Consider the following 27,287-nt stretch of genomic DNA (forward strand, 5'->3'; position numbering starts at 1 on the left):
ATCCCCGATTGAAAATGATTTCCATGGATATCTATTTGTGTTATAGACACAAATTAGTTTATCGTCAAAGAAGGTTTATGAACGTGCGCCCGACATCATTTAAAGGACAGTAATGTTAGTTGAATTTTACCATATGGCGACATATTGTAAAGCTCCATGAAACAATAACTTGTGTAACAATTTACTTACTTGTACCCCATTGTATCAACAGCCACTGACATGTGACGCGGTTGATCTGGACATCTATACAAATTTCTATCATCTAGAGGAATCAAATCGACATCATGGAAAATGAAGCAATCCCATTGGCGTAGTTTTAATGCTTCCAAGAATCCAACATTCATGAGAGCTGCCCGATTGAATAGACCGTCAGTGATCTGCTCTATTACAAAAATGCCATACTCTACTTGTTGTTTCATTAACAATGAATGAATATTTTTTAGGAAGATTGGTAGATGATCAGCACGATCGCGATATGGAATAACTATTGCGACACGATCTTTTGGATTGCATTTTTGTGGTTTGTACCAGCCACCAGGTAGTAAAAGATCGCGAAATCGTTTTTCTATCGATGATAATGACTCAAATTCTGTGTCAGCTTTAATTGGTCCTTTCAAATTTGGTGGATTTAATGGACAGGTATTTAAACCAAATTTTGTCATCAACTTAGATAAGAATGGGCTTTTAAAAGACGTATGGGCTGACGTCATCATACTCTCATCTTTATGAATATTTTGTAATGATGAAGAATTATCACATTCATTTAGAGCGCTTTCTTTTTGTGCTGCAAAGGTGCTATAGTTTCATAAAAAAAATTGCAAAATTTAGTTTATTACTAAATAATAAATTATATATTAATGGTGTTTTGATAAAAAATTGTTGAACGCATCAACAGCATGCAATGATAAAGAGAGAAAGTATCTGAGTCAGCACAGGCACACATAGATCAAAAAGAAATTTTTTTTTTTGTTAATGTTTATTGTTTTAAAAATATGTGGATATTCTACGTTTCGCGTTATATGACCATTTGTATTTATATGTATGTCAGCAAACAGTAAATGTGTATTTTCCAAGAATTTGTTTTTGTGTTTAGAGTTGTTATAGTCGTGAATAAATGATAACGACTATGAATTTTCAATAAGAAAGGAAATGAAGTAATCGAAAATTGTTTTCTGTCAGTTCTTGCTGAGAATATCGGTAGTATGGTTTCAGATAATTTTCGACGTTTGATTCCAACACGATTCATTTGGCCAACAAGATGAAGACTAAGAAATGCATACAATTACAATTTTATTTGAAAATAGTGGCATATGAATGGAGTCATTATTAAAGCAGAGCGTCGTATTGATGTACAAGACACCAAAAATGCCATCAAACATTTGATGAAAGGTCAATGTCGTGTTACCGTAATCCGTTTGACAAAATTGAAATTGCTTTGGATGGGCCAGCCGATGAAAAATGCCATGTTTTGTTAAAAATAAATGGTTTCATTCCCATGAAATGTTCTTGACAATTCAACGCCGCATCGATACGTTTCACGATGAGTATGCCGAATTTCCAAAACCACCTAGACTATCGAGATCTCAAACACATTCAAATTGATCGCGCCTTCTTCTTTCAATGTGCAATAAAAAATGAATACTTCGAAGCTTCTCAATTTATTGAACTATCGCAAATAAAACATGTCTGCAGATGAATATAAAGAGAATTATTAGGTACATATATTGGAAACATAAATTACATGAACAAAACCAAGCGTCTGGCAAAGAAAAAATCATTTTATTTCCAATTTGTTACCGACGGTGTTGCTGCATCATTTTTATTCACAACATCAAAAATCGAACAATCGGCTATTGACACAGACATTCTGCTACAGCGTATTCGAGATTCATGGAAAACACATTAAATCAGGCACAGAAATGAGTATTGAACAAATTTCATTATTATTTATTTATTTGTGCATTTCATTTCAGGAAAAAAATAACAACTCAAGCTTGAATCGATGTGTATTAGTTACGGCACAGCGGCCAAGTTAGCAATTAAGAAAGCATGTGACATTCATATTGGAGTAGCACAAATGGCACCAAAGAACAATGCCAAAGAGTGAGCCAGCTGTCATTGCTTGCAAATTTGTAAAACCCTGCATATAATATCATAACAAAACAACGGACGTTTAATTCACGATAGAAGGATTCACCCGAAAAATCAAATGATACAAATATAAATATTATTTTATTTTATTTTTATTATTCCAATTACTTTGAATGATTAATACTTTTTTCGTATTATCATCGTTTTTAATATTTCCCTTTCAATTTATTTAATTCTTAATTGCGATGCAAATGTGCCATTTGAGAGTTAAACGCACTCCGCTCAGTTATGACAAATGTAGGGTTAGACCACAGCAATGAAATCCCAACTACCGTGCTAGATGGTGTCGACACGAGTGGACGGATTTTTAAATTTATTTGAACGACGCCATGTCATTATACTTATCCATTACAACGTACATGTAACAGAAGAAACACACAGTCCAAAAAAACGATTTGAACCGTCAATGTGAACTAGATCAAGTATAGAACTTTACATAGGATCATATACGATGAATATGGATTACACAGTCTGTTTCAAAATACCCACACCAATGTCGACACCATTTGACATCAAAATTTTGACACTAAAAATATGTGTTATTGTTGTTGTCGTTTCATTGCTGTGGGTTAGACAAACTCTCAGTCAAAAACTGCTGGCTCACTCGTTATATGAAAAATTTACATCGTTCTTTATCGATGCCCAGTAACCACATGATTGGTCAATAGCTTCAAAAAGCTCGACAATTGTATTGTTCATTTCGTTGACGAATATATGACATCACAGACTTGTTTTTGATCCACGTACAAAGAGTCATCAGTTCAAAGTGTGCTGCTAGTGCTTTGTGTATAACCAATCAATAATAGCAAGAGTGATCTTATCGATATAGCAAGGAGCACGCAAGAAGAAGAGAGAAGACCGAGTCAATATAACATCAATTTTCAACGTCCAGTTATAAATGCAAGCAGCTCAAAATGCAATCGTACATCCATTACAAGCAGCCAAACGTTTAGTGCCAAAAATCATCGTGTTTTTCAAATGGTATCTAAATGCCGCTAACGAATGGATGCCAACCTGCAATTCAAACCACCACTGTCTGGCATCGCGACATTGTAGCAGCAAAAACATCTTTTACAAAGATAATATTGAATTTATTATAAATGTAGATTAAAAATATCTGTATCTAATTGCTTCAGGTAATTAATAAGTGAAGGAAATTGCTATTCATCCATCACTTGAGCGAGCACAGCCACCTGTTCAACAAGCAAAGCAGGATATTGCTAACTACATTGAACTGTTCGATGATGAATATTATTTCTCAGTTTGAGGATGATGAGATGGAGCTTGATGGAAACGTTCTCAATGTAGCGAATTAATAAAATGCAACCGAAGCAGCATCATTAGAATTAATATTAAAAATAATATTTTGTGACGTTTTTTCTTATTTACTGGGCTGGATTTTTTATAAGGTGGCTTTGCGGTAGCCTTGCACTTTTCGGCTATTAGTACCGGAATGTGTATCTAGTGAACACATTGTGTAGTTTATAACTCGTTTATAATTCTCTACGTGGTAGTATTTTTAAATAATAAACAACAGTTTTATAAATGTAACATTTTGGATCTACTTACCCCTCTTTAAGATTTGTTGTCGATAAAATTGATTTTGTATGGTTAATGGTTGTATTGCTTTGTTCTTTCTTGTTTCTCAAACGATGCTCTGTAGATAAAGTTTGTTCAGATGCATTTTCATTTGTTGTTCTTTTTTCGTTATTATATTTATCTTTTGTTCTCAGTTCGGAATGAAAAGGCATGGGCCATAAGATCCCACTTCTGTAGGTGTTTTTAACATTTTTTATATTAGGGAGTGAAAACAAAGATTACAAATATTCTGAAAAGCTAACCTTATTTCCTTTCTTCGAAAATATGAAATGTTTAGCAACAACAAAAGGAGAAGACATAATAAAAAAGCCGCCTTGAAGAGGTTCGGCCGACTCCATGCCATTGGTCCATTTAGATTTTTGGCCGATTCGATAAGATTTAAGATTACGTTTCAATCTGAGAAAAAAAAATGTTTATGATAAAAGTTTTTGGTGGAAATTCTCATGGTCGGATAAACTTAATAATATCGAAATTATCGAAAGAATTAATGTTATTAATTTTTCAAATTGCCTACAAGTAGAAATAATAACACTTTGTATGAACCAATTAATTACATTCAAATAATAGTGATATTGAATTAATAGATTTAGATATTAATATTGTCAAAAAGAGAATTCAAGATTTTTTAGAGAATAATTTAGTTTTTAACTATCAACAATATAGAATAACACACACATAATTTACTAATACTACATGGGCTGATAAGTTCTTAGAATCGGACACAAGATGGCGACACAAGTAAATATCCATCTCATTTTTAGGAAGAGCCATCCTTTTTAGGAATGCCAACGGAATTTGAGCCAAATCTGTTCATGGAATCAGAGGTTACACCACAAGAAGGAACAATACCTCAAAATCGTACCAAATTCTTCATTTCATGTCTTTATTTCAAAGGCCGGGCTGGATGCAAATCTATTTCTCTCTCCAGGGTATAGATAAAGGTCCCACCAGTTCACACCAGAAATATGAAGTTCATACGTTTTCAACTTGGTGGAATTTCGCCACCGTGTATGGCTTCCCGAGGCGGTTTTTGATAACAATTTTAAATTATACATTTTCTTGAAAAAACAGTATTTTCTCGATTCAAAAAGTTCAAAAATGACATGGATTTTTTCTTTGGCATCGCTTCATTCCATTCAAGATGATAAAGCAACATTCCGAACAATACACTTCCAAGGAATACGAGCTAAAGCCAAAAATTCGAATTTTTGACCTTTTTTATTGAAGCATCTCTTCAAAAACTACCATTTTAGAGGCAATAATTACTTCGGTCTGTACGACCACATGCAAACTCAATAGACTACTTCTCAATGGCCCTAATCGATAGTAGACAGTCCAAACAATACCATCTTGCTCGGTTTTGGTTTCACTGATAGGTATAAGAAACAAAAATTTATAATTATTTAACAAATGAATTTTGATTCGTTTTGCATTTTAAGAAAAAACTGGAGGTTGGTCCCTTCCAACAGTTGTAATTTCCGAGTTCAAGAACAGATTTGGCTCAAATTCCGTTGGCATTCCTAAAAAGGATGGCTTTTCCTAAAAATGAGATGGATATTTACTTGTGTCACCATCTAGTGTCCGATTCTAAGAACTCATCAGCCCATGTAGTAGAATTTTAAAATTTCTAATTTTTAATTTATCAAATTTTTAATTTTTAATTTAATAAATTCAAATATAGGTATGAGCACCTCAGAGAAAATTAAATGTCTTAAATTCGTAAAATGTACTTTTCCATACTGTGATCCACAACATAAATTTTACTTGATTTTGAATTTACAAGAAACCCGAATCTGACATTAGTTTTGCTATACAAATAATTTTTGACACATTATTTACACAAAAATAACTAAAAATGTTAATTTTTGTAGTGGAGCTATGTATGATATCGTAATGATGTTACACTTTGCACAGGTTCTTTTTTCACAAAAAGCCAACATCCTGAATTGTATTGACATTTCTTCAAATTTACTAAGATTGTGTATTTTGGATAGAAAATAAGATTCACAATTTTTTTTTATTGATTAAATTACTTCAAACAATTATTTATTACGTTTTGTATGATTCGAAATTGTTTGATTTTTTTTTCTTACTCAAAGTGTCACAAAAAGTTATCAATTTCACTTATATAGATCGACATAAAGTACCGAAAAAATAATTTTGTGAAAATAAGGGGTGCGCTAATGGGCTAGTAAGGGCGGAGGGCACTCCCTATTGTCAAAAATTCTTCGGATCAAAAAATAATGTACTTCAAAGTTGTCCAGAATGACGAGAGAGTTTCCACTTTTCCCCTCGCGCATGCGCGATAAACGGAAACTGTTTTCCTCTCTCCCCTCGCGAATTTCATAGATTTTTTGACCCCCCTCTGTTGCCTATGGTTGGACGAAATGTACATATCTATACTACTCGAGAGAAATTTTTTAGGACCCCTACCCTCCATGTACCCTCACCCCCCAAGGGGGTCGGGGGTCGTAACCCCTCAAGGTATGATTTTTTCGGCCTGAAACCTCAAAATTTGGAATCAGCATCCTGGTTAGCAAATTTGAAGAAATTTCCATGCATATAAACAGTGTTTATTTTAGATGGTGTAAATTAATCTAGATAAGATATAGATAAAAACAGTTTTTTTGAAAACCATCTAGCTATAGATAAAGATGAGTATCTAAAAAAACTATCTAGATACCATCTATATAGTATCTATCTAAGTATTTTTTCTAGATACTTTTCAGATGAAAACAAGTGAAAGCCAATTTAAATATGTTACATTTTTATATGTAAAATATTATATCGACGACATGAATTACTGTCGTTTTCCCCATCCATTCTCAACTATTTTTCCTTGTATTTGTCGCCACTGGACGACCGACAACAAAAACAAAATATATATATGGCAGAAATAGAAAAAAACGACCGCAAAGCAAAATATGAAAAGAAAATGAACTTGATTTTGTCATAAAAAGACAAATTGACTTTGTATTCGTCGATGTATTCATTGATCTAAACAGTGCCTTATGTGTAATTCTAATAAAAAATATCAATCGTAAACAGAACAAAATAATTACGATAAGTTGCCAATCCAATTTGCCAAATAGCCGTTTTATATGCATACATATTGATTTTGAACCTTTTGTCAATTCAAATGAAGGTTAAAATATCCTTTCTTCCATACGATTTTGATTTTCATCTTTTCGCTATCTAACGAAAAGATGTTTAGATATCGTTAATATTTCTAGATAGATATTAGATTAGATGGTCAAATTTTGAGAGATGTTTAGATACCATCTTATCTATCTTATCTGAGTATCTAAAAATAGATTGTCATCTAAAGCAAACACTGCATATAAGGGGTATCCCCCAATCACAGCGCATTTGCAAAATTATGCACCTTAATTTGTGTGTATATAATTTATAATATTATATACCATTGGAAATTTGATCGAATGTAAAATATAAAAACTAAAGAGGATGGCTTTTTACTTATTGAACTTGATTATTGACTAAAACCATTTAAAATTGAATTCTGGAAGTATTTGTTCTCATATTTTCTTTCGTTTTGAAATTTAATATATAATCTTATCGCATTACACCTGTTTTTCTTTGTTTGAACTGTAATATTTATATAACAATTGTAATAATTTGTTTTTTATTCGATTTATTATCAAAAACTATGATAAATAATACAATATAAGTTTTTTACCAATTTTTTCATAAATATATAAAACTTTATATATATTCCAATGTTTACTAGAATTTTTTTAAATAATTTTTTGTTAGACATTTAAGATGCAACGAAAAAGTATTCTATACTACTTTTGTGGATAGATAAGAAGAAAACAAAACGCGTCTACTAATTTTCATAAGCTGATCACATACCCAATATACACTGTAATACACACATGCATCAAACATGAAAAGAATAACATTCGAATATGCGCGATAAGAACATAATTTCACAATTGTATTACAGGTCAATAATATGCATGTTCATTCATTTGCGTAAAATAATATACGAAAGAATTTTAGCAAGTAATTAGTTCTTTTCTAGAAATCCGTCAAAATTTATTGAAGATTTTTTCTTGATAGAACACAAGTTTAATCAAAACTTAAACACTATCAAGTTGTTCTGCCTGTTGTTTGGATACATCTCTTTCATCGGGCAGCCCTGTTTATCGTTCTTCCACAAAATACATTCGATTCGCCATATTTTTTTCGATGCTGGCAACTGTATGTTGTAAATATTATATGTAGTGTGGCATTTGTATGCACCGACGACAGTCGAATATATTATGTTTGTGTAAACGCTATCCGCACGAAAACGATAATAAAAATTAACCTTAATTCATAAAATTATCTGAAAAGTTAATATTTCTATTAAGTTCTAAGCAACCGATGGTATAATTTTTTGACACTAACATTTATATTTGACGCAAGAAAAATCTAGCAGGTATTAGGGACACTAAATAAATCGTGTAGAAAAAGAAGAAGAAGAATAAGAAACGAACAAGAAATTGAATGCATGTAAAACAAGTGAATAGATAGTTATAATTGGTGTTCTTTTTCCTAAACTTGTTTTGTTTAACAGTTAGATAATAAGAAAAAATAGCAACAAAGTTCTGTGCCAGAATTCAATTTACCGGTTGTATTTACCAATCTAAGAAACCAGAAAGCTATAAACGAACACTCATGGCATCGGACGATGAAAATGAGGAATCCTACGCTGGTAAGATATCGAATAATTGCCACTTGCAAATCGATTATGTTAAGTGTTGAAAGAAAAAATGACAACAAAAGCTGAGTTGTTTGCAATTTTATTTAATAGAAACATTTATAAAGAGTACATTTTGGAGCTACACTATATTTTGTGGATATCAAAATTATAATGAAGGGTTCATGTAGGTGGATAATCAAAGAATGGATTAAAAATTTAGGTATATTAGTACAGTAGACCATATTTACATTGTGATGAGTCAGTTTAGAATTTCAGCAATTAAAGATTGTCTATTAAAAATGTGAAGCAGTTTGTTTGTGTGGATCCAAAATGGTTGCCATCATTGTGAACATCCTAACGACTACCACTGTAGCGTGACGTGCGTTCTTTTACGCTTAATCCGTTGTTATATGCTACTCAATTGAATTTTGCTCTTTTTTGTTTTTCCGTTTTACAATTGCTCAAAACATATATACTTTAAAGAATGCTTTACAATGTATAATTTTTTTAATAACAAAATATCGATGAGAGATATATACAAAATTTGTCGCGGTAATAATTTCAGATATATTTCCTTTTCAAGAAGAGTGCAAAAAGTTCTTCTCTATCGATATAATTATTTAAAACTCGAAAATCAATATATTTGCAACAAATGTTCTAATGTTTTCTATATCATGAATTTACCTTGAATTTTCCACATTCTTTTAATTTTTACATTATGGTTTTATTTATTTCCCTTTTTTCAATATCAGCTGAAGAAGAGGATCAACAAGAAGAAGAAGAACAACGGGGAGATGGTTCAGGCGATTCAGATGAAAATTTGGCAAAAATAGCTGCAAATGTAAGGGTACAGACATAAACATTCGATTTCAAAATAATATCAATGTATTTGATGTTCATTTTTTATCATTTCAAGGATGATGATGATGATTATGAGCCTGAACACGGTACGAAGAGAAAAAAGGGTAAAAAACGGAAAGCAAAGTCGGACAAAAATCGCAAAAAGAAAAAGCGAAAGAAAAATGGCAGTGGAGAGGATAGCGATTTTGTTGCACCAGCAGAAGAAGATGTCATTGATTCTGATTATGCATCAACAAAGAAAGGTCGAAGTAAAAAGAAGGAAGAAAAACTATCTAAAGCTACCAACAGTGGAACGGTTGACACAAGTATGTGTTTATATTTTAATTTAACATAAAAAATTATTATAATAATTTAAATGTGTAAGGCATGCCAACAATTGAAGACGTATGTAATTCCTTCGACCTTACTGATGTGGATATTGAGTTCAGCGATGAAGACTTCCGAAACTTGACCACATACAAATTATTCAATCAACATGTGAGACCTATCTTGCAAAAAGAGAATCCAAAAGTACCAATGTCCAAGCTAATGATGTTGGTCGCAGCAAAATGGCGCGAATTCTCTGAATCGAATCCACACCTGCAAGAAGAAACAAAAGATGATGACGAATCGCCACCCCGATCACCTGAATACACACCAAAGCCTAGTAGATCGCGCTCATCAAAATCAGCTGCCCCAGAAAAAAATGATGACTATGACGACGAAGAAGATGAAGATGATGAACCTGAGGTCAAATTGAAGCGTAGCAAACGTTAGTTAGCATTATTAATTAATGTTTAATTTTAGATACTAAATTTAAAAAAAATTGAAATATTACATCACAGCAATAATATAACCGTGTTCAAAGTAGTTTAAGAGACATTTTTAAATTTTAATTTTTTTATTATTAGATTAATATTCATTTCATTTTAAAATCCAAAAACATATAGGGAGTAGTAGAAGTGCTAGTAAGCGTCGCAAGCAAGGCAAAGTGCCAACGTTGAAGATAAAATTTGGAAAAAGAAAACAAGGAAGCTCTGATGAAGATGCTGAAATGAGCGAACGCTCGGAACGTGATTCAGACGTTGAGTTTGAGAAAATGTTGCAAAAATCTGATGAGAAGCAAGATAGAGAAAGTGAAGAAAAATCGAAAAGTAACGACGATGCCTCAAATGAGCCAATTATTAAGAAAAAGGCCAAAACCAAGATTGGAATGAAAAATAAAAAGAAGAAGAAAACAAAAACCACCAATCGTTTTCCCGAGGGAGATGATGGAGAACATGAGCATCAGGACTATTGTGAGGTTTGTCAACAAGGTGGTGAAATTATTTTGTGTGACACATGTCCGAAAGCTTATCACTTGGTGTGCTTGGAACCAGAGCTAGACGAAGCACCAGAAGGAAAGTGGTCTTGTCCAGCATGTGAGGCTGATGGTCCCATTGAACAGGAAGACGAGGATGATGAACACCAAGAGTTTTGCCGTAAGTTATATTATCATTTTTTTAGTTGATCATTGTTGTATTTTTTTATTAAATATAATACATCTTACAGGAGTATGTAAGGATGGTGGTGAATTGTTATGTTGTGACTCTTGCCCATCGGCTTATCATACATTCTGTTTGCGTCCTCCGCTATATGAAATTCCGGATGGTGATTGGCGTTGTCCTCGATGCAGTTGTCCAACACTGCCAGCGAAAATTCAACGCATAATAACTTGGCGATGGAAAGAAATTCCAGTTGAGGGTGAAGCCTCAACATCAAAAAAACCGCAAATTCGACGAGAACGTGAATTTTTCGTTAAATGGCAAGAACAATCTTATTGGCATTGTGATTGGGTTACTGAACTACAATTGGATGTTTTTCATCCACTAATGTTCCGATCATATATTCGAAAATATGACATGGAAGAACCACCGAAGCTTGAAGAAGCATTGGAGGAAGCTGATAACCGCTACAAACGCATTCAAATGCATAAAGCTGAAGGACAAGAAGTTGATGAAAATGCTTTAGAAGAAAAGTACTACAGATATGGCGTAAAGCCTGAATGGCTTATGGTTCATCGCGTTATAAATCATCGTACCATGCGTGATGGTACAATTTTGTATTTTGTCAAATGGCGTGAATTACCTTACGACCAATGTACTTGGGAAGAAGATAACGATGAAATTCCTGGACTCAAAGCAGCTATTGAATATTACACGGACCTACGAGCGGCTTTAACGAGCGATGGATCTTCGCGAAAGAAAGGAAAAAAGGGCCGTAAGAGTCGAAATCGTGATTTGGACGATGAAGATAAACCTTACAAACGTTATACACCACCTCTGGAAAAGCCTGTCACCGATTTAAAGAAGAAACTAGAAGTTCAACCGCAATATTTGAATGATACCGGAATGCAACTGCATCCATATCAACTGGAAGGTATAAATTGGCTAGTGGTAGTGGAGGAGATAATTGTAAATTGTATGGGACTCTATAAATAAAATCCGAATATCAAATATCTCAATCTACAAGTAGCATTTTGACTACACATATCAAAGAAGATAAGTCGCGTTATGCCAACAAAAAATCTGAAAAAATTTAAGATTTGTTAGAAACATAACATAAAAAAACGTTGAAAGTCTTTTTCACAGGAGTATGAGTTTTAAACTTACAAACTTAAATTCAAGCAATGTTGTTTTATTCGAGCGATTTCAATTTTATTTGTGGGCATTGCTTTGTTGAGATTCACTATGTATTCATCTATATCCATCTATTTTCTTGTAGTATAATTTTTATAATGCATTTGTTTTGTATGACATAGGTATTAACTGGTTGCGTTACTCATGGGCAAATGGAATCGATACAATTTTAGCAGGTATGATACATTTTTAACATTCAATTTTTTTTTTAATTTTCATATCATTGCTATTTTTGCGCTTTTGCAGATGAAATGGGTTTGGGAAAGACAATTCAAACCGCAACGTTCTTATATTCATTGTATAAAGAAGGGCATTGCAAAGGTCCATTCTTAATTGCTGTACCACTGTCAACACTAATCAACTGGGAGAGAGAATTCGAGCTATGGGCACCGGATTTCTATTGTATTACGTATGTTGGAGACAAAGATTCTAGAGCTATTATCCGCGAAAATGAACTTTCATTCGAAGAGGGTGCTATTCGAGGTGGAGCTCGACCATCAAAGCTGCGTTCGAATAATGTCAAATTTAACGTTTTGCTGACAAGCTATGAGCTAATTTCCATTGATCAAAGTTGCCTCGGTTCAATTGATTGGGCAATGCTTGTGGTTGATGAAGCTCATCGGTTGAAAAGCAACCAAAGTAAATTCTTTAAATGTTTGGCCACATACAATATCGCTTACAAACTACTATTGACTGGAACTCCATTGCAAAATAACCTCGAAGAACTATTTCATTTGTTGAATTTCTTGAACAAAAACAAATTCAATGATTTAGCAGAGTTTCAAAGTGAATTTGCAGATGTCTCAAAAGAGGAACAAGTTAAGCGATTGCATGAAATGCTGGGACCACATATGCTACGTCGTTTAAAAGCAGACGTATTGAAGAATATGCCATCCAAATCTGAATTCATCGTTCGTGTTGAGCTTTCACCATTACAAAAGAAATACTACAAATATATATTGACTAAAAATTTCGAAGCTCTGAATCCCAAAACGGGCGGTAGCGCTTGCTCGCTTCTTAATATTATGATGGATTTAAAAAAGTGTTGTAACCATCCGTATTTGTTTACAGCTGCTGCCGAAGAGGCTCCACTTGGACCAGGTAAAATCATTCATTTTATTAATATCGATTTATTGGAATTCGAATGGAACAATGTTGTCAAAGCAACGAATCAAATAATAGTGTAAATTCTGAATATCTTCGGCGGACAATTGTGCGGAAATCGCGGAAAATGTGCTACTTTGTGTCACCTGTTCCTCAGTCGCCGCAATGGAATTCAAGACGTATTCAAGCCCATCTACAATGTAGATAGGGTGGAGCGTTTTTCGAGCTTTGATCTGTACACTTGGATTTATATGTGTCTTGGCGCCCCGAATCAGGATGTATACCATTCTCTTGAAGTATACCAGTTTTGATAAAAATTCATAAAAATTACTGTTTTCTCGAAATGAAAAAAATTACTTATATTACAACTTTTAATGTGTTATTTAAGTTTATTCGCATGATTTTTATGTGGTTTTACCATTTAATGTAAGATATAGGATATATTACATCAAAATGCGCGTCAATAGTTGACAGAAGAAATGCATGAAATTAACATATATTTTAATTTTTTTGAAGAAAAAAAAAATGAATGATTGAAAAAGCTGATAGCTGATGGCATAATAACTGTTCCTATTATACTATTTTAGTTTTTAAGTAATTTGTGGCATTGCCACAGTCAAGCTGTAGAAAGAGTTGTGGAATTCACAAGCAATTCATCGAAAGTGGTTTCAGAAGAAAGTGAGAGAAATTCAACAATATACACAAAGCTAGCAAGTTGAAAAATCCTCCCACGAGCTTCGTTTAACGAAAGACTACGAAAATTTACTTAAAAACTAAATAGAACACTTATTATTTGCCATCAGTTATCAGTTTTTTCAACCATTCATTTATTTTTTTAGATTTCATTTATTTCTGTCGTCAACTATTGACACCGATTTTGAAGTGATATATGCTATATCTTACATATCTTGACTCAGCCATTGGATTTGTACGGGGAGCATACTAGGTCAACTTTTCAGTAATATCCATGGTTTCTCGTTGCTCAGGTTAATTTACGCTCAGGAATCATCGGTGGTTTAATGAAAAGAAGTTCGAAAGAAGTCTGATACTTGTGGAGTGCTTCGGAGGGCACTTAAAGCCGTCGGTCCCGTGTGTGTGCACAATGAAGATATGGGTTCAGTACAGACACACGTAAAATAGAGTGTTAAAAAAAAACTTCGCGTTAGGTTGGTGTCTTGGATATGCGATATCCACGATATCTACCGTAAAAAGGTAGTACTGAACTACTGGTGAGACCTGAGCAACTTAAATAACACATTAGAAGTTGTACAATAAGTGATTCGGGGCGCCAAGACACATATAAATCCAAGTGTACACATCAATACTCCCAAAAAAGATCAAAATCACTCCACCTCAATCTACATCCGCGTTGTCTATAGCCAGAATACGATGTTCGAGTTCAGACCTTCATTTCTTCATTTTTGCCACCATTTTTCCGTTTTTTTCTTTCTCGTTCGCTCGGATTGGTTTGCCATTGACTTTTTTCTGGAAATTATGTAAATGCTCATATTTTCTATATGCATTATCAATCGGTAATCGTTTTGTCGTTGGTGTGACCGGTCTTCATTAGCTTTCAGCTAATTTGCGGCATTGCTTGCCATTATAAAGTATCTTTTGGCGCATGTTGCCCCTTTTTTTTTCAATAGCCACGTATACTTTGCCCGAATGCGCCAGCACTTTTTCCCACATTCGCCTTTCGTTCTGCTCAAATGCCGGCACAATTTTTGAAATGAACACTTGAAAACCCGGATCATTTGGGTCGAAAGTGCACAATACTTAACAGGATCATTTTTTGTGTCAAGCATGTGCAGTAGTTCTGTTTTCGTGAGCTTGGCTTGTTTTGGCGATGGTGGTGAAAAGAAATTTGGCAAACTTCGTTTCTGAGTGCGTTGTTCAAATTGACCACTTGTAACAGTGCAATTCGGTGCATCTGAATGGAAATTAAACGGAAAACCTTCAACTCTGATTGTCTGTTCAAATCGAAAAAAAAAAGAAATCGTTTTGTTTGGGAATACGACAAATAGTTTCATCCAATGTTTCTTCATCTGGATTTGGTTGCAATATTCTGGCCTAACGTTCTGATTCATTCATAAAGTTTATTGCATTCAAATGCCTGAATTGTTGATACATATTATAAAATTCTAGAAAAAAACTTCTCTTTTCTGTGTTCTTCGCTCCAATCAAATCATCGGTTTTGATTTGCAACAAAAGCATTCAAATCATCGTCATGCCACGAGCTGTTTTGTTGTGTGTGCCAAACACATCATGAGTTGCTACCCAATATAAAATTAAAGTTCGTGGATCGATGCTACAACAACTGTGGAACGAAAAAAAGGGCAAAAATATACATTAAAAAAAAACATCCTTTAACCCAAACAACAAATATATTCAAAAAAAAAAAAAAAACAATTTTACAATGGCAAGCAATGCCACAAATTACTTGGAAAACATTTGAGACCGGTCACATAAACGACAAAACGATTAACGACTGATTATGAGAAAAGAAAATATGAGCATTTACGGAATTTGCGGAATAAAGTTAATGGCAAACCAATCCGAGCGAGAGACGAAGAAACGTACGGTGGAATAGTGGTAAAAATGAAGATATGGAGTTCTGCACTCGAATATCGTTTTCTGGTTGTGGACAACGCGGGGTAGATGGGCTTGAATCCATCTTGAATTCCATTGCGGCGAATGAGGTGACACGAAGTAGCACAGTTTCCGGGATTATCGCACAATTGTCCGCCGAAGAGATTCAGAATTTATACGATTATTTGATTCGTTGCTTTGACATCATTGATCCATTCAAATTCCAATAAATCGATAGTAATTATAAAAAACTAGAAAACATTTTATTCATGAGCTTTTAGTAACAACGTTCAAATATATTTTAATATTAAACTAACGCCAGGCGGTGGTTATGCAATTGAACCCTTAACAAAAGCAGCTGGAAAATTGGTGTTACTTTCAAAAATGTTGAAACAGTTAAAGGAGCAGGGTCATCGTGTGTTAATTTTTTCACAAATGACAAAAATGTTAGACATTCTTGAAGATTTCCTTGATGGGGAAGGATATAAATATGAGCGAATTGATGGTACTATTACTGGTAACATTCGACAAGAAGCTATCGATCGATTCAATGCACCTGGCGCTCAACAATTTGTATTCTTGCTTTCGACTCGAGCTGGGGGACTTGGTATTAATTTGGCTACAGCAGACACAGTAATTATTTATGACTCAGATTGGAACCCACACAATGATATACAAGCATTTTCACGTGCACATCGTATTGGACAAGCAAATAAAGTGATGATCTATCGATTCGTTACAAGAAATTCGGTTGAGGAGCGTGTCACTCAAGTTGCAAAACGCAAAATGATGTTAACGCATTTGGTTGTACGACCTGGTATGGGTGGAAAGGGTGCCAATTTCACTAAACAAGAAATGGATGACATTTTGAAATTCGGAACCGAGGAATTATTCAAAGAAGATGAAAATAATGGTGAAGACTCTCAAGCTATTCACTATGATGACAAAGCTGTTGCGGAATTACTGGATAGATCAAACCGTGGCTTGGAAGAAAAAGAAAGTTGGGCCAATGAGTACCTGTCATCATTCAAAGTGGCTTCGTATGCGACCACGAAAGATGAAAATGAAGACCAAGAAGAACGCGAAGTTATCAAACAGGAAGCAGAAAATTCTGATCCTGCCTACTGGGTTAAATTACTGCGACATCACTATGAACAGCAACAAGAAGATATCGGTAGAGCTTTGGGTAAAGGAAAACGCGTACGTAAACAAGTCAATTATACTGATGGCGGAGTAGTAGCAGCAGAGCCACGTGACGATTCAAATTGGCAAGAAAGGTATATAATTATATTTAATATAATTTTAAATAACCCACAAAACATTAACATCATTTACAAATCAGTGGAACCGATTATAACTCTGACTATTCTGGTGGAAGTGGAGAGGATAATGAAGACGATGACTTTGATGAACGTAACGAAAATGGAGGAGACTTGTCGCGCCGAAGCAGACGTCGTATGGAAAGAAAGGAAGAACGTGATCGTCCATTACCACCTCTCTTGGCTCGTGTTGGTGGAAATATTGAAGTTTTGGGATTCAATACACGTCAACGAAAGAGCTTCTTGAATGCAATTATGCGTTATGGCATGCCTCCACAAGATGCTTTTAATTCGCAATGGCTTGTACGAGACTTACGAGGAAAATCTGAAAAGAATTTCAAGGCATACGTATCATTGTTTATGCGACATTTATGTGAACCAGGTAAAATCAAGTGTTCATTCAAATTTATTTAATTTTTAATGTCATATGTTTTTTATTTCGCAAACAAAGGTGCAGATAATGCGGAAACATTTGCTGATGGTGTACCACGGGAAGGTTTATCTAGACAACATGTGCTAACACGCATTGGTGTGATGTCATTAATTCGTAAGAAAGTTCAAGAATTCGAGCATATAAATGGATTTTATAGCATGCCTGAATTAATTCGAAATAAAAACAATTTGGAACAACAAAAATCGAACACCGCTCATCAACAACAATGTGGTGATCGAAGTGAAACAACTAGCGCAAGTGCAAGCCCTGCACCAATCGATACAATCGAAATTGAGGGCAGCACCGTCACCGATGGTGATAAAGAAAAAATTGAGAAAGATAAGAAATTAGATGGAGAAGAAAAAGTATCTGTAGATACATCGAATGCAGATGATATAGACACGACGAAGACCATAGTCAAAGTGGAAACTAATAAGAATGGAACAGAATCGAACTCTGTGAGTGTAATATATTAAAAATAGTTCAAATAAATAATATCTAACAAATAATATTTGTTCTTCTTCTTCTTCAAGGACCACCACCAATCCAATAAAGAGGAACCGAAAGAAAATGTAGAAGAAAAAGTTGAAAGTAATGATTACTCTACAATTCCTGATCCATTTTTTCGATTCTTTGTCCATTTATTTCCTTTACTTATTGATTAATTTCTATTTTTACATTCTTTTTTTTATCATCCCTAGGTAATAGTGAAAAAATCAAAGAAGAAGAAAACGATGATGAAAAGAAAGAAAAACAATCTGTGGCATCAATTGATGATGATGACGATGACGTTGTTATAGTGAAGGATGATGAAGATGAGAAGAAAATAGAAACTAAAGTGGAAGGCAATTTGGAGGTGCATAAACGTAATTTCATGTTTAATATTGCTGATGGAGGTTTCACTGAATTGCATACCCTTTGGTTAAACGAAGAAAAAGCAGCTGTTCCAGGTTAGTGTCAATTCAAATGGATTTTATTTTTAATATCGATGTATTGTATTATGTAAATGCAAAAAACGTTATCGAAACAGGTCGAGAATATGAAATTTGGCACAGACGGCATGACTACTGGCTTCTTGCTGGTATTGTAACACATGGGTATGGACTTTTAAAAATTACTACTCCATTACTGAAGAGTTCCTAGGGAGATAGAGAGTTTGGAAATCATAAGACAGTAGAAATTATAGCTTGACCACACATATGAAATTTTATTTTCAGGTATGGACGTTGGCAAGATATTCAACAAGACATTCGTTTTGCAATAATTAATGAACCATTCAAAATGGATGTGGGAAAGGGGAATTTCCTAGAAATCAAAAACAAGTTCTTGGCCCGTCGCTTCAAACTATTGGAGCAAGCATTGGTGATTGAAGAACAATTGCGTCGAGCCGCTTACCTGAACTTAGCTCAAGATCCAAATCACCCGGCAATGTCCCTTAATTCGCGGTTTGCCGAAGTAGAATGCTTAGCTGAATCACATCAACATTTGAGCAAGGAATCACTGGCTGGAAATAAACCAGCAAATGCAGTGTTACACAAAGTATTGAACCAGCTAGAAGAATTATTGAGTGATATGAAGAGTGATGTATCACGTTTACCAGCCACATTGGCAAGAATTCCGCCGGTTGCACAACGTCTACAAATGTCGGAACGCTCAATTTTATCGCGTTTAGCAGCTACAGCAGGAAATACTAACAACACAGGTACGACGCCTACTATTGAATATCGTGAAAAGTATTGACATGGAATTGATTCTCATTACCTTTAAAATATATTCTTAACTATCATAGTACCACAAATACCGCAATTCCCTCCTGGCTTCCAAGGAACATCATTGGCACATTTCGCGGGCAACTCTGGTAATTTTTCAACATTCAGACCCCAATTCTCAGTACCAGGTAAAAGATTTGTCGTTTCGATAACCTTGTTACATTCAATTTTAAATAAATCAATATTAAAAATAAAATACATTTGCCAATACAATAGGCCAATCGACTGGATCAAATTTTAATACAACACAGGTAACATTCATTATTCATTTCAACATATTTAATTCACCAATCTGTTAACGTGTGTTATCTCTTTGTAGTAAATCACAAGATGGTTACTTTGGTGAAACAAATTTGGACTAGAGAACAATTACAAACTCATAATACAAAAAAAAACAATTTTGAATACTTTAAATAACATCTATTTCGTCTTTTATTTTCTAGAATTATGACATTTTTAATATTTATAATTTCAAATATATGAAAATAAAGAATAATAATACCGATCAAAATCATCTTACGATAATAATAAATAACTAAAACAATGACGTTAATGGCGACGAGTTCGTTCATGCGTTTGTAGTTGTTTTGTGAAATGATATTTCCTCTGTAATATTCAATTTGACATTGTGCACGAAATGTTTCAATTAAATTTCAAGTGTTGAACTGTTGTTCTGAGTCATTATCCTTTGTGTGTCAGTGAGAAATCTTCATCGGGTTTATTAAAATATAAAAGGTACTTTCAACGAAACGGTAAAATACCAGTTTTTATGCGTGTGTTCAGCTTCATTAATTACAAAGATAATAAAGTGATTCTATCACAATTATCAGAATAGTCCACATCCGTGCTGAATATTTGGAATAATATGATAATAACGCTTTTTTCGCAATTCTTTCACAATATAGCATAGCAGCTATCTTTTCTTTTCTTAATTCATCTCCTGTCCGCATGTGCTTGTAGCCGATTGCGTATGTATTTGTATTTGTTGTTGCTGTCACGCGCAACACTTTTGTCAATTACAGTTACAGTTGTCAATGCATAGTGTTACGAATTCGGATTTTAATTGACAGAAACCTTTCATATCCGACAATATCAGACAATTATCTCTCTTTTTTGTGTTATTTTATCGAAAATTGTAAAACTTCAATTGCACGAAATCAGGGAAGAAGTGAGGATAGTTTTCAGGTTTCATAGTTTAGTGCCGAATTACACTAAAAAATTATTATAGCGTAATTAGAAAAAGTTATTACTTGTTATCAAATTAACATAGGCAAAAACTCCTCAACGATAACGAATCCACAAAATATCTGTGTTTGTGTCTGTACAAGTGATTGGATAGTTATCTATATAGTATTCTTTCCGACTGAAAACCTTTCAATGTAATGATGATGCTATGCTGATTCTTAAATCAACAAAAATGGTCCAAATCAATCTACTGACATGAATAAAATTACAAGTGATTTTATTAAAGAATTAATAGACATTTAAAGACAAAATTAATTCAAGTGCAATGTCGCCCACGGCTTCGTTAAATAGAATCCCTTCCGCATCAGAAACTATTCAAACAAAACCATTTCCAATACGAGGTAATATATCCTTTATGTCATTAGCTATCAATTTGTTTAAGTATAAGATTACATTTTAATGTTCAAAATATGTCCAATAGAAATATCCATTTTGAAAATCATCAAATGGAAATATCTATTTTATCAAATCATCCATTCAACATTACAAAAATATTACGTCGAAGAACATTATATCCTGATCACTAAACTGCTGGATTATAGATTGCATAACAACTCACCAGTTATTTGCGCAATAAAATCTACTACGATAACAGTAGAATTCATTTATGTGCAGAACAAAAATTCCAAGTAGCTATAAAAAAACTAAGGATCTTGGAATTTTTCTTTTTTTTCAGATTTAAAATATGATTATAATGCGGAATGATGGAATAAATGTAAAATCAATTATATTCATTGCTTCATTTTAAAAAAATCACATGCAGAAATTGGTAGTCATCTACCTTCAAACGTAAACTTAATAGTTAATAGTAAACCTAATGGTTGAAATAATATTTCCGCAACATATTCATTGTTTTTACTGAAAAAAAAAATTGAGATTACAAAAAGTGATTTTAACAGCTCATATTTTTATATGAATATCAATAATATTTTGACATTGGTAGAAAGAATTGACAGACAAATATATAGATTTCGACATATAATATTTATTGTTTTTAACACAGTAAACTTTTATCGCTTCTTCTGACAATCAATACAAACGTAAAAATATAGTAACATGTTAAGTGTTATGATATATGTGTGTGCTATCTTTGACATTACATATGTCAAATGATTCCAATAGAAAAAAACGACAACATTACAATTCTCTTGACAAATAACTTGATTATTTTTTTATTCGCATTCATTTTTTTTATATTTAAATTGACTTTGCGCAAGAAATGTTTCAATTCAATTTGAAGTGTTGAACTGTGTGCCTTTCTGCTTGACTAAATCAATATAAAAATTTCATAACTTTCAGGTCATATAGAAAGTGGTGACGAAAAACGGTTTTTCATAGTGCGATCATATGTAAAATTTTGCATCCTGAATATATTCGAAATAATTTCCAAAATAATTGTAAACGTGTCATATTTCATTTGTACAAAGATTAATACTATATAAGAGAAAAAAATATTTGTTAAGAGCATTTTTAATATTGAACAATATCAATATATTATGGATTTTAAGTCACTGGGATGGAAGTTTTTGTCAAAAGAAACATTTGGCGATGGTAAATAGAAATTTCTTTTGATAACCCTCATGACATTTTACAATTTGATTTGTTTTAACATCAATTGATACGTGTCATAAGCTACAGACAGAGGGCATTTAAAAACTTCCAAATTTTACAATCTTTTATTTATCAAATTATTTACCAATTTTTGTTCATTTATTTTCTCGCTCTCTCTCTCTCTCTCTCTCTCTCTGTCTCTTTCTCTCCCTTGTTTGCTTTGCGTGGGTTTATTATTTATTATCAGGCGAACGTGTTAATTATGTAAATAAACCGCATGTTATTGCCATGGTCGGATTGCCGGCACGTGGAAAAACGTATATATCAAAAAAATTAGCCCGCTACTTAAATTGGATTGGAATATTCACAAAAGTATACAATTTAGGAGAGTATCGACGATCTGCTACATCCGCATATAAAAGCCATGAATTCTTCCGGCCTGACAATCAAGAAGCAATGGCTATTCGCACTGAATGTGCCGTTCGAGCTTTGGAAGATGCATGCAAATGGTTACAGGAGAAAGGCGAAGTTGCTGTAAGATTGAATATATTTATATTGCAATATGGCGAAATATTTAAATTATTCTAATTATCAGGTTTTTGATGCAACCAACTCAACCGCTGAACGCCGGAAAATGATCTTCGATATTGTGGTTAACAAGTGGGGCTACAAGCTATTTTTTGTAGAATCAATTTGTGATGATCCACAGATAATTGAACAAAACATTATGGTATGTATACTGTAAATACCAAGCTATTATAATAACACTACGAAAATTAGCTTGAAATTCATGAGCAAATATTTGCAATCATTCAACAAACTCTGTTTCAGAAAGGTAAAAGCTTTTTTGTGGTAAATGAAAATGAATGAAAGCTTGTCATGAATAAATCAGTTCCGGATACTTTTTGCCACCAAATTTCAAATCGTTTTTGCATATGAATAACATGAAGTTGTTATGTATGCTACTAAAATTCTTTGGGTCGAATTTGCTACTATATTATTTTGAGTAAAAATTCAACCACACAAGTTTACTCACAAAAATGTAAGCGTAGTAATGTCATGTTAATGATGAAATGTTAATAACCCATGGGTGCACGCAGTAAAATACCTTATAAAAAGCTAGATGATTTCGACCTGAGTGGAACTATTTTAAAATTCATTAAAACGAAAAATCGTGGCAATATTCGTTCATTATAACGAGCCTGTAACAGGAAAAACATAGTTCACTAAACGATTTGAAGAATATTTTTTAAAACCACTAAAAATTGTTGTTGTCGTTTCATTACCGCGATATGAGTATCTCTCCCAAAAACGCAACTATGTCATGTTTTTAGCATCAATACTGATTTACATGAGACACATTGATTGACATTCGCATTGAGTTCGTTTTTGCGTGCGATCTATTCAATTTGCTTCTATTCTTACAACTTTGTGATTTTCAATTCCAAATACTTGTATATATTTATACGTTCTATAGTGTATATAATTTAAGAGTATACATAATTTTGATGGCAGGAAGTGAAAGTTAGCAGTCCCGATTACACCAATATGAATACAGATGCAGTTTTAAGAGACTTTTTATTGCGCATAGAACACTACCAGGAGAAATATCAATTACTCGATGAAATTATTGAAAAGGATTTATCATATATGAAAATTTACAACACTGGTGAAAAGGTGGTAGTGCACAAGCATGAAGGACACATTCAATCACGGATTGTTTATTATCTAATGAACATTCATATTACACCACGAACGATCTATCTGACCCGAGTATGTATTGAAGGACAACAATTGAACTTTTGACTGTTATTAAGCGCGTTGACTGAAATGAATTGATTCAATTTTATATCAGCGTGAACAACAATTAAGTATTAAAAAAACTAACTAATTTATGCTTTCAAATAAAATACAGCATGGAGAAAGTGAACACAATTTAGCTGGACTGATTGGTGGTGATTCTGATCTTAGCCATCGGGGTTACTCTTATGCAAAATCCTTAGCAAAATATATTGAACAACAGCAAATCGAGGGATTACGTGTTTGGACATCCAGACTCAAAAGGGCAATACAGACTGTAGCTGACGTCCCAGCTCCACAAGAACGATGGAAAGCTCTGAATGAAATAGATGCCGGTATTTGTGACGAAGATTATAATATATTTTTTAAAACTCCTATATAATTATTTTTTTTTTGGTCACACACATTAGGTATCTGTGATGAAATGACTTACGATCAAATTGCTGAGAAATTCCCCCAAGATTTCAAGGCTCGCGATATGAATAAATTCTATTACCGCTATCCCCGAGGAGAAAGCTATGAAGATTTAGTCGCTCGTCTTGAACCGGTTATAATGGAATTGGAACGACAGGGAAATGTTTTGGTTGTCTCACACCAAGCTGTACTTAGGTGCCTACTAGCGTATTTCTTAGACAAACCTGCAGGTACTTAGCCTAATATGAGAGTCATGATAAATGTACTTATATTTCGTAATATTTATTTAAAAAATTTATTGGTCTGTTACATCAAGTGGAACTACTAAATGTAATCTTTGCTTAAATTCTTTATTATTCTTCAATCGGTTGTTTGAATACATCATGGGTCTTCGGCCGACTTGCATTGACGTTTGCCTTTTGCTTTCGTACCTTCTTCTTAATTTGCTTATAAATTTGGACTCAATGATTTCACCTCACATCCCTTGTCACTGGCATTAATGGAAGAAGGCACTACGCAGGAATACACATAATGTGTATTGAAGTCGACAAGTAAAGCTGTGGAGTACTGTGGCCATTTGGCATACTGCAAAAATCCGACCGCAAGCTACAACTTCCAACCGATGTGAATAAATTTGTGGGAATGCAAGAACAAGAAAAACGAAAATTCGGAAAATTTCTTTTGAAATATTTTGATTGTGCTCCAGTTCGGAAACAACATCAATTAGAAGCCAAGAAATCCAAAAAAATCCGAATTTATAAGCAAATTAAGAAGAAGGAACGTAAGCAAAAGGCAAACGTCAATGCAAGTCAGCCGAAGACCCATGATGTATTCAAACAACCGATTGAAGAATAATAGAGAATTTAAAAAAATATTACATTTAGTAGTCAAACATCGGTGAGAACTTTTTATTTTATATTTGGAATTTGTGAGTAAAAAAAAATCGTTTTATGCGTATGATTTCAAATGTTTATTTCAAAAAAAAAAAAAATGTTGACAGATAATTTTGAGGCTGAGACCAATTGGAAAAATTGTATACGTATAAAACTGTTGTGGTCTTATTGATTGACTGAAAGAAAATGTGGTTTTTGCAATAGCTACAATTGAATTCTCTAGAATAAATACAGCGTATGATATGGTCGCACAACCAAAGGTTGTTTTTACATACATTTTTTGCTGTATTTTGTATGACGGTGTTTCGCTTTGAAATGCAACCTTTTCATACGCTGTTTTTATTCTAAAGCAATCAATTTCAAACAATGGTTCACAATTTTAGTTTTTTTTACAATAGTTTTACAATTTCAAGCCAACTTTGAAGTTGACTTTCGTTAATATACGTCCATTTTTATGAAGCGTTATTGAAGCGACTGAATTGAATCCACGCCAAAGAAGGGGATATCTATCTAGATCCACTCTCATATTTTGAATTGTATAAATGCCAGGACGTATCGGGCATCGTTCTGGAAACTGTCCATTGCTTGCTTCAATTAATCGTCCATACATGGGCCATTCCTTTCGAACAAATGTGCATAAGTTAACATCAACATTATTCAACAGTCTTGCATATGGAAACTCGGGCGAAACACTGACTTTTACCTAGATTATGAAAAAGAAGAGTTGTGAATATTCTCGATTCAATTAAATTTTTGGACACAAGAAAAAGATTTACATTAGTTCCATCGTTAATTTCTTCGTAAATAATCACAGTGGCATTTACGTCAATGAATTTGTTCATCATTAATTTATAGTTAACATTTGATACACTTATGAGTTGTGGATAGTTTGGATCGTTTGATAGTTCAAAAAAAACTTGTTTTGCTGAACAGCTCACCAGCATTATTAGAATACTTGCAATAACGGCACGATCCATTTTGAATTACGAACGACACTTACAACTACGTTGGAATTAATGATTAGAGAACTTCTGTACTTCATATTTATATGGTTTCGTTCACTCTCTATTCTTGTGTTTATGTTTAAATATATTGTTTAACAAGAAAAAAATGCAAAACATTCTTTTTATTATTATGGTATAACAGTGTTTTATTATTTCTGCTCAATGTCAATTTGAAAACAAAACAAAACAAAACAAAATAATAATAATAATAATAATAATAATAATACATCAAATAAATGTATTACTTTACAGAGGAGCTTCCGTACCTAGAAGTGCCCTTACATACAATAATCAAATTGACGCCTGTTGCATATGGTTGTAAGGTGGAACACATAAAACTACCAATTGAAGCTGTAGACACTCATCGACCAAAACCAGAGGCAAGTTTATTTTCATATCAAATGTAAATTTTCATTTTTTTTCATTAATTCAGGTTCCAGGATCTGTTGGTGTAATCAAAACGCCCAATATAGCTGACGATTGTATGGAGATTTAACCATGTTCCATTTGATTATTTTCTTATTTTTAGTTAGATTTCTTTAAGTGAACAACATTCTTCATTCGATAATAAATAATTTAGGTTTTTGAACGAAGGGAAGCTCAGATCAAAACTAGAAAAATAAAATGTTTATACAAAACTCATTAAAATAAAAGTATAAAAAAAAACAATTTTTTCATTTATTTTTTATTTTTTGGTTATTAGTTATTAGTTTTAATAATCGTAGTGTTATATTTACTTTTCATATAAATTGATTGTTTGGTTTAATTTGTTTTTCTTTTTTCTACATTCATCGCTTCAAAACAAACATGGATATATATGGTGATACGAATATTTCTTCCATCCAAATAATAATAAAATATATTTTTTATTTTCAGTTAAAAATTACTGAACAAAAAACACGTAATTACATGTAAATTTGCAACTCGTCTTCATAAGTTTTCATGCTTTTAAATAAGTGAATTTGTTCGGTTTAAATGGTTTTCTTTGGTTATATGTGCTTTTATTATAATGGGCAAGTATATATTCTAGAAAAACTATTTTTACATTCAAATAGTTCGCTTACAAAATAACAAGCAACAAATCCATGATCAAAGTCTACCAATGTCCAATGGGAACCCCATGAAATAACCTTATAAGTTCCACATAATACAGGGTGATTCACAATTCTATGCTAATCTCTCTACCACAG

At 33.1% G+C, this 27,287-nt stretch overlaps 4 protein-coding genes across 12 annotated transcripts; 2 read left to right on the forward strand and 2 right to left on the reverse strand.

Annotated features, from left to right (window-relative positions):
• Positions 1 to 80: 80 nt before the first annotated feature.
• LOC116350102 (beta-1,4-N-acetylgalactosaminyltransferase bre-4-like) lies at positions 81 to 7,844 on the reverse strand. 2 transcript variants are annotated; one of them, XM_031781833.1, is made up of 4 exons: positions 7,624 to 7,844; positions 3,993 to 4,146; positions 3,721 to 3,921; positions 81 to 795 (listed from the first exon to the last, which is right to left on the reverse strand). In XM_031781833.1, the coding sequence occupies exons 2-4, from the start codon at positions 4,091 to 4,093 to the stop codon at positions 186 to 188; spliced, it is 912 nt and encodes a 303-aa protein (XP_031637693.1). In that variant the 5' UTR covers positions 4,094 to 4,146; positions 7,624 to 7,844; the 3' UTR covers positions 81 to 185. The 2 variants fall into 2 exon arrangements, with proteins under 2 accessions (XP_031637693.1, XP_031637694.1); XM_031781834.1 differs by lacking the exon at positions 7,624 to 7,844 and adding an exon at positions 7,448 to 7,578.
• A 145-nt stretch (positions 7,845 to 7,989) lies between these two features.
• Positions 7,990 to 19,701, forward strand: LOC116350099 (chromodomain-helicase-DNA-binding protein Mi-2 homolog). Of its 3 annotated transcripts, XM_031781823.1 has the most exons (19): positions 7,990 to 8,194; positions 8,333 to 8,470; positions 9,211 to 9,305; positions 9,375 to 9,624; positions 9,684 to 10,070; positions 10,249 to 10,779; positions 10,850 to 11,716; positions 12,099 to 12,152; positions 12,223 to 13,077; positions 15,992 to 16,946; positions 17,012 to 17,370; positions 17,440 to 17,879; positions 17,955 to 18,012; positions 18,123 to 18,371; positions 18,452 to 18,518; positions 18,639 to 19,123; positions 19,211 to 19,318; positions 19,407 to 19,441; positions 19,510 to 19,701. In XM_031781823.1, exons 2-19 carry the CDS (start codon positions 8,434 to 8,436, stop codon positions 19,510 to 19,512), a joined length of 5,835 nt encoding a protein of 1,944 aa, XP_031637683.1. In that variant the 5' UTR covers positions 7,990 to 8,194; positions 8,333 to 8,433; the 3' UTR covers positions 19,513 to 19,701. The 3 variants fall into 3 exon arrangements, with proteins under 3 accessions (XP_031637683.1, XP_031637682.1, XP_031637684.1); XM_031781822.1 differs by having other exon boundaries at positions 7,990 to 8,470; XM_031781824.1 differs by having other exon boundaries at positions 7,990 to 8,470; positions 9,211 to 9,299.
• Positions 19,702 to 20,220: 519 nt separating this feature from the next.
• Positions 20,221 to 26,719, forward strand: LOC116350100 (6-phosphofructo-2-kinase/fructose-2,6-bisphosphatase). Of its 6 annotated transcripts, none has more exons than XM_031781831.1 (9): positions 20,223 to 20,776; positions 22,234 to 22,303; positions 22,372 to 22,520; positions 22,582 to 22,716; positions 23,502 to 23,759; positions 23,902 to 24,121; positions 24,197 to 24,430; positions 26,350 to 26,477; positions 26,531 to 26,718. In XM_031781831.1, the coding sequence occupies exons 2-9, from the start codon at positions 22,264 to 22,266 to the stop codon at positions 26,591 to 26,593; spliced, it is 1,227 nt and encodes a 408-aa protein (XP_031637691.1). In that variant the 5' UTR covers positions 20,223 to 20,776; positions 22,234 to 22,263; the 3' UTR covers positions 26,594 to 26,718. The 6 variants fall into 6 exon arrangements, with proteins under 6 accessions (XP_031637687.1, XP_031637685.1, XP_031637691.1 ...); XM_031781830.1 differs by lacking the exon at positions 20,223 to 20,776 and adding an exon at positions 21,651 to 21,986; XM_031781827.1 differs by having other exon boundaries at positions 20,221 to 20,776; positions 22,234 to 22,520; positions 26,538 to 26,697.
• On the reverse strand, positions 25,159 to 26,122 carry LOC116350101. The gene is made up of 2 exons (XM_031781832.1): positions 25,870 to 26,122; positions 25,159 to 25,796 (listed from the first exon to the last, which is right to left on the reverse strand). Exons 1-2 carry the CDS (start codon positions 26,068 to 26,070, stop codon positions 25,494 to 25,496), a joined length of 504 nt encoding a protein of 167 aa, XP_031637692.1. The 5' UTR covers positions 26,071 to 26,122; the 3' UTR covers positions 25,159 to 25,493.
• Positions 26,720 to 27,287: the final 568 nt, after the last annotated feature.

The sequence above is a fragment of the Contarinia nasturtii genome, unplaced genomic scaffold (assembly GCF_009176525.2).
Source record: "Contarinia nasturtii isolate CC-2019 unplaced genomic scaffold, AAFC_CNas_1.1 Cnas_scaffold_3598, whole genome shotgun sequence".
NCBI lineage: Eukaryota > Metazoa > Arthropoda > Insecta > Diptera > Cecidomyiidae > Contarinia > Contarinia nasturtii.

Excerpts from the sequence above, each read along its gene's own strand:
- LOC116350102 (XM_031781833.1), bottom strand. The coding sequence starts at position 4,093 with ATGGCATGGAGTCGGCCGAACCTCTTCAAGGCGGCTTTTTTATTATGT. Across the intron at positions 3,922-3,992 it reads TTTCGAAGAAAGGAAATAAG|AAGTGGGATCTTATGGCCCA; the intron begins GTTAGCTTTTCA and ends AAACACCTACAG. Across the intron at positions 796-3,720 it reads ACAACAAATCTTAAAGAGGG|CACCTTTGCAGCACAAAAAG; the intron begins GTAAGTAGATCC and ends ATGAAACTATAG.
- LOC116350099 (XM_031781822.1), top strand. The coding sequence starts at position 8,434 with ATGGCATCGGACGATGAAAATGAGGAATCCTACGCTG. Across the intron at positions 9,306-9,374 it reads AAATAGCTGCAAATGTAAGG|GATGATGATGATGATTATGA; the intron begins GTACAGACATAA and ends TATCATTTCAAG. Across the intron at positions 18,372-18,451 it reads AGAAAAAGCAGCTGTTCCAG|GTCGAGAATATGAAATTTGG; the intron begins GTTAGTGTCAAT and ends TTATCGAAACAG.
- LOC116350100 (XM_031781825.1), top strand. The coding sequence starts at position 20,701 with ATGTCGCCCACGGCTTCGTTAAATAGAATCCCTTCCGCATCAGAAACT. Across the intron at positions 23,760-23,901 it reads GAACGATCTATCTGACCCGA|CATGGAGAAAGTGAACACAA; the intron begins GTATGTATTGAA and ends AATAAAATACAG. Across the intron at positions 24,431-26,349 it reads TTTCTTAGACAAACCTGCAG|AGGAGCTTCCGTACCTAGAA; the intron begins GTACTTAGCCTA and ends ATTACTTTACAG.
- LOC116350101 (XM_031781832.1), bottom strand. The coding sequence starts at position 26,070 with ATGGATCGTGCCGTTATTGCAAGTATTCTAATAATGCTGGTGAGCTGT. Across the intron at positions 25,797-25,869 it reads AAATTAACGATGGAACTAAT|GTAAAAGTCAGTGTTTCGCC; the intron begins GTAAATCTTTTT and ends TTCATAATCTAG.